Below are 6,693 nucleotides of genomic sequence, written 5' to 3'. Positions count from 1 at the left end.
ATATTATCAAAAATAAAAATAATTCACGTTATAATTTGCTAATGTTGTAAAGAATTTTATTATTTTAAAGCAAGCATGGTTCAAATATAAAACATCATTTTCTCAAAAATTTAAAGTTCAATCATTAGTTCGGATCGATTGCCTTTATTTTAGTTGGCCTTTTAGTAAATATTTGCTATGTAGTTGCCATGGAAACACGTAAAGGCCAGGTTGCCCATAGGGGTCTGATCACCCATGTGACATAATATCAATATCGTAAATAGCCCTACCGCAAGTTGTAAACGACATGTTGACATCTCGCTTAGGCCGGCCACACTTTATTTTTCATTTTTTTATTTTTTTTATAAAGACCAAGACAGAATGAGAAAATGTTACCAACAAACTAACTAATCCAAACGAAGACACATGTCTCTGGTCCATCCTGTCCCCCTTTTTTTGTAGTGTGGCCGATGAAGACATCAGGTTCCTCAGTGAGATCACTCACTGATGACGGCGTCACTTGTCAATCTGGTTTGCATATTCGATGCATGGAACCTTCAATAATATCTATTATTTAAAATCGACTAAAATACATTTTTTCACAGTGGTTCCAAAAATTTAACAATGGTGATTGCAACTTTCAGGGTTATCGACACTCGTTTATAATAAACATTGAAAAGATTGATCAAAGCTGACCAAATAAAATCAAAGAAAACTTCAGACCAAAATTTTAGAAATCAAAAATCGAATCAATTATATTAGCTATAAACGACATAATTTTTTTATAAAACTAATTATTTTTGTTCATTTATAAATAAGAGAAACCCATTTAATTTTCAATATCTAAAAAATAAAAACAAAAAGTCCGTAAAAAAGAAACAATTCTAAATGTACGAACGATCCATGACAAGCATAGACTTGCCTTTAGAGACGCCAGGAGCTGCAATCTGCTCAAGAGGAGTCTTGAAATCGTCGAAATCGAAAAACTTAAATCTAGGAGCCTTGAACTTGCCTTCAACGGAGAACTTGAAAATATCATCTAACATAAGCTGATAAGCCTCGTTATTTGAATTCTTGGCTTTCCACTGAGTCAGCCAAAAGCCGACAATCTTCAAATTGAGAAAGATGAATTTCCCCATTGGAATTTTTGGAGGATCCCGTGCCATGGCACCAAAAGTGACCATAACTCCATCTTGACCCAAATTACGAAACAATTCAGTGGCCGACTGCCCCCCGACACAATTCAGGGCCAATTTGGGTGCTCCAACATCTTTGATAAGATTCTTCATACTTGCCGACTGGAGAAACTTGTCGGTGATTACATAATCGGCACCCAAATCAGTTAGATACTGCTTAATGTCATCAGAAGTGGATTCTCGGACAACATTAATGGTTCGAATTCCGAATATCTTGGCAAACTGAATAACAGCCTCTCCCACTCCGGAGGTTGCTCCATTTTGGATGATATAGTCCCCTGGTTGTGCTCCGTAGTCCTTGACCATTCTATACGCACTGCATGGATTCACAACAATAGACGCCCCAACTACAGAAGGAACGTCGACAGGAAGTTTGATCATTTCATTGGCCTTTACATTACAATTTTCACACCACGTCCCATTCCCTGGCTCAGCAGGAAAGACTCGGTCTCCGATTTTAAAATTTTTTACATTCGATCCAATCTGTTGGATCTCGGCAACACACTCATTTCCGCCCACCGCCGGAAGGGAGGGAAGATATCCGTAGCGTCCCTGAATCATGTTTATATCCGAGGGGTTGATTGGTGCCATCAACACTCTCAGACGGAGTTCATCAGGAGCAATTTGTGGAAGAGTTATTTTATCGATTTGAGTAACTTTGATGGGGTCACCTCTCGAATGGTAAACAATTGCTCGGGAATCATTGGAGAGATTTCTCAGAAAATTATTGAATAAACGTGCGGTGTAGTATCTAATGCCCATCACGTGATATATATTTATCTAATTATTTAAATAGGACAAAAAATTTATTAGAACTATTATATATAAACGCTTCGACCATCAACTCTTTGTTTTCTCACCAAGAGAGGCCGCCACCTCGGAAGAATTAGAAACAACCCCCTAGAGCTTAGCCGGCTCTTTGAGCGTGTCTCAATAGCCGTTCTCAGGGGGAACAGTTTCTCAATTCTATCTGCGGATCGTCCCTGATTGCCTTTTGTTTTGTTTATTTTTAAATACGTATCATAAATAAACTATCTTTTACCTATGTTTGTCTGATCATATTATCAATGAAAAAATCTTAATCATGTAAAACCCTTCCGAAAACAAATGACGTGCGATGAGCGACAGTAGGAGGCTGACAAATGAGAACTGGGCGAACCAGATATTTTCCACCTTTTGTGGATCCGGAAGGCTGTATTGAAGATTTGGAGGCTAATACTGATCAGCACGGACAGTTCCTTCTTCTTTGGCTTCTTCATTCGATTATTTAGCTATGACTGTTTGTGCTGGGTTTGCTATGCAAGCTTGGGGGTTAATAATAATAATATGTTTGTCTGCAGCCTAAATGCATCAATTTGGTTACCAAAATAGAATAAATCGACTTAGTTCCATTATCAGATTTTTTTATTAATTATCAGGTTATTTTAATTTGATTTTAGTACATTTTATGGGGGTATTATCAAACTTGGGGCATTATTTAATCCGTGCCAATTAACTAAATAATCTTTTTTATCTTGTCGTTATTTCTTCTATTTGCAAAGTGATTTATGTAGGCAAACACGCTTCTTTCCTTTCGAGGTGCTGACAGGCACTGGCAATGTTTTAGCCACACTTATTTGATAATCATATATTTTTTGTCTAGTTCAAGACTCCTTCCCACGGTTCAACTCTGTTTTTGTAAGAAATTGTATGTATATATGTGTTCTGTCACTGATGTTAAGCGAACCTGCATAGTTTCAGAATTTTTCAGTTACAAGTGCACCTTATGTTAGTTCAATGAGAAATCTACGAGAAATCCATTCGTTGGCACCTGCAGCATATTCCGACAACGCACACTGTTCAGGAAAAGGAATTAATTGAAGTCGTTTTTGACATCAAGTTATAAGGAAGAAGGGGATTTTATTATTTTCCGAAAAAGGCAACTGCCATATGCTATGAGCGGGTACTTCGCAGGCTCCATTCACACCCACACCCAGTTGGGTCGGTATTAAAAGTATACTTGCTTCGGGAAGAACCGAACGGCAAATAATTTTGTCCGCCAGGCCTCAAAAGACGCTCCCAACAGCATTGGGCCGTATTCCACCATCACATTTGTTTAGAGCCGTCAGGTTGACATAAAAAGTAAATCCCTTGCGAAAGGTGGGATTGTACCAGAGATAAATTCTGAAAGAATTAAAAATCCACAATATCTTCCAAATATCCGAAAAAAATTAATATGCAGAGGAATTCGATGAAGTTTTTTAACAAAAAGTAATTGAAGAAGAAACAACTTTTTATAATAGGCCAGATTACCAGAAATTAAAGACCGGCTGAAAGTTATTAGTAAAATCAAAGAAACAGTATCAAGGCAGACACCCAAATTATTTATCGATTATTACGAACTTTTTAGAACAATAACAGCAAATCAAAGAGAAAAAACAATTTTAGGAAAAGAGATGACTCATTGATACAATTGCAGTTTTTAAGCCACGTTGTGAGTCATAACAACGTCAGAGTGTATGTGTTTAAATTCGGTTTAATTTTAAATTACTAGTGTTAATAGTAATTAATTTGAATTAATTATTTAAGGATTATTTTCGTGATTTTCTCCAATTGAGAATTGACTAGGCCGAGTACTGGTGCCCCCATTGGTGTGCTAACAATGACGCCTATACCTAAAAACCATGGAAAATCGAATTTTTGGTGGTTTTTTGGATTCAATTTCGTTCCGAATTTTTTTTTCAGATTCTATAAACTTGAAAAATTCGCCTTTCACGTCGATTTCTTCAGCTTCATCATTTTGAGCCATATCCTCATCCTATCAAATACTAAAATTTAAATATGTACTGGATTAGTCGAATGAGGTGACTTGGCACGGAATCTCAGTTCTTTTTGCCGGGATTCATATATTTTCATGCGTTTTGTCTCCCGTTCAAATATCTACCGGGATTGGGTTCAAACAATGATTACGGATGAAACTGTATTTTTTTCTGATTTTTGGAGTGCGTAGATTGAATCTGAAAACTCCAAAAATGCTATATTTCCCGAAGCCGATCCTGAAACAGCACATTTCCCTGTTTCGTTTATTTGTAAACTATGCAGAGCCGACTCGTCCAGCTTTAAATTGTTGTAAAAATAAAACTTTGATGGATAAAGCACAATTGGAATGATTAAAACAAAGATCCCAAACATCAAGGACACCGTCCACTCTCGTTGTAAAGAAAACTCCCGGTCTTGTAGGACTCCATGCGGCGTCTGTCAGGAAGTTCATGTGATTACTAACATATTAATTAGATTCATACTGAGTCCACATGATCGATGAATCCTTGATATCCTCTGACCATATCTGCCATCTAACCAATTCAGAATTTTACCCTTGCAGTCCAATCGCCCACAGTGAGGAATTGTTTGGGATAGAACGGATTTCTTTTCACTGAATAAATCGGTCCCTTATGTCCATTAAACACGGAGACGACTTTTTCTGCGTTTGTCTTCCCTTTCCGATTGCAGAGAATTACTGAACCCATCTCAGAACCCGCCATAAATTTAGTTGGCTGAAATGTTTATAAATTATACAATAGTCGGTTCATATTCCAGGCAGGTGGCTCCTATAGCTTTCGTCGGGTCTTGTTTTTTAGTAGTGTCAAGATATATTATATCCACGGGGTCCGTTAGTTTTCTTGTGTCCCACCAATAAACACATCCATCCGTGGAAGCTGTGAAAAACTCGCTTCCGGATTTTGAATTTATCCAGATTGCCCCATAGACTGGATCCTTGTGCGACACTTCTACCCGTGTATAGTCCACAGCAGTTGTCCCTTTTCGGGTATCCCAAAATCCTAGTTAATGTCAATTTAATAAACAACCAATCTGTCCGTTATAACAACCTCCGAGAATCACGTGTGAGTCTTTTGGGGAGTAGGAACTCGTCAAAATTGGAGATATTGTATGGAGAATAAACTCCGGGTTGTTAGGAAAAGCTAATCTAATAAAAACATAAAAAAACATAAATCCCAGACGTATGAGTCGTAATTGGCAACTGGGGCAGTAAATGAAGGGCTCAAAAAACTATACGCAGCAACGATTTTTTTAGAATCGGTGGGATTCCAGGAAATTGAGGATACGACTCGGTCCTTTCCATTGGGATCTCGAAAATAGTTTGTTATTTTGGCGGCTGGCTGAGCGTCGAAAGAATCGCCATCAAACTCATCAAAATATTCTTCGTAAATGTCGATGGCATTGTTTCTCATTATTTGTCGTTCAATAATCTATACGTTCAAATCAGAACTATACAATTGAAAGGTTGCGGACTGATGTAATATAAACGTCGTCTTTCTCAACCTTTTTTCTAAATCGTTGTATTTGGTCGACATCCTCACAATTGATGTCCTTTGGCCAGCCACCCTCAACGTGATTAATTCCGGTGTTATTCGTCCTGAACGACTCGGTATTAACCTAAATGATTTGTTTTGAATAAATATTTCAAATCAGTAAAAATAGCAAAATATACTTCGTGTTCTGATATTTCTGGAATATGGTTCACTTCTTTATCGCAATAGTTGAATTCTATGAAGTTTTCTTTGTCTTCTGGTTTAGGTTTAATGTCGACAATCAATTCCGGGTTCTTGTCTGTAAATATACACTGTTTCCCGAATTCAGCTCGTGTCTTGGTGTAGACATATGTTATTTCCATTTTAGATATTTCTTCTTCTCACTATGGAAACTTCTATTCTAATTACAATTTGAGAATAACTCAGATAGATCGAATTACAATTAAATAAATCATTTATAAAAAAAATAGACAAATACTAATTAGGTTACACTATTTAGTTAAGGTTTTCACTCCTTATTGTTGAAGATCTTTCTCTTCTTTTTAGGGGGAGAATTTGCTGCTAGTTCCTCGCTCTCCTCCCTCTCTATCTCTCCATCAGACAAAGTTGTTATAGCTTTAATTGACGTGTCCCGACAGCATGCCGGTTTCACATTTGGTCGGTAGCAGAGGCGTATTCGTCACCAGATACCCTCATCCAATGCTTGTGTTCAGTTAACATACTTTCGAGAATTCTTTTTAGTACAACGGATTGGATGTAGGTTCTCGTTGCTTTTTCAATGATTATTTTATCCATATAATATTTAGATCATTTGGAGACATTTCTGTCCCACGTCAGAACCACCGGAATATTTTTTACCTGCGCTTCATAGAGTATCAAAAGTTCATTTGCCAGTAAATCATATTTGTGGAAATTGTCGATTTCGACTTGTTTGAGCCGGTCTTGTGATATAATACCCATCTCGATTGAAACAATTTCCTGCTTTATTTTGTCATAGATTAAGTAAATAATCCATAGGAAACTAATAAAATTGACCAAATAATTCATTTTTTTATTTATTGGAAGAAAAAATCATTTCGCGAAAGTGTAAAGGATCGTTATATACACATAATTTATCTTTTTATTAGTTCAGCATTTTTACCAACGAATAATGGACGAGACTATTTCAATAACAAAAAATTTTTAAAAATTCGAATAAATAAGCTATT

General features: G+C 36.7%; 2 protein-coding genes across 2 annotated transcripts; both read right to left on the bottom strand.

The window, feature by feature from the left end:
- Positions 1-863: 863 nt before the first annotated feature.
- LOC115227881 (enoyl-[acyl-carrier-protein] reductase, mitochondrial-like) lies at positions 864-1,937 on the bottom strand. Its single transcript, XM_036498767.1, has one exon. It carries the CDS (start codon positions 1,935-1,937, stop codon positions 864-866), a length of 1,074 nt encoding a protein of 357 aa, XP_036354660.1.
- A 3,235-nt stretch (positions 1,938-5,172) lies between these two features.
- LOC115227880 (dynein intermediate chain 3, ciliary-like) lies at positions 5,173-5,848 on the bottom strand. The gene is made up of 2 exons (XM_029798591.2): positions 5,665-5,848; positions 5,173-5,609 (listed from the first exon to the last, which is right to left on the bottom strand). Exons 1-2 carry the CDS (start codon positions 5,845-5,847, stop codon positions 5,442-5,444), a joined length of 351 nt encoding a protein of 116 aa, XP_029654451.1. The 5' UTR covers position 5,848; the 3' UTR covers positions 5,173-5,441.
- Positions 5,849-6,693: the final 845 nt, after the last annotated feature.

This window comes from Octopus sinensis, unplaced genomic scaffold (assembly GCF_006345805.1).
Source record: "Octopus sinensis unplaced genomic scaffold, ASM634580v1 Contig08463, whole genome shotgun sequence".
NCBI classification, from domain to species: Eukaryota; Metazoa; Mollusca; class Cephalopoda; order Octopoda; family Octopodidae; genus Octopus; species Octopus sinensis.
This window is presented reverse-complemented; position numbering and strand designations above follow the sequence as displayed.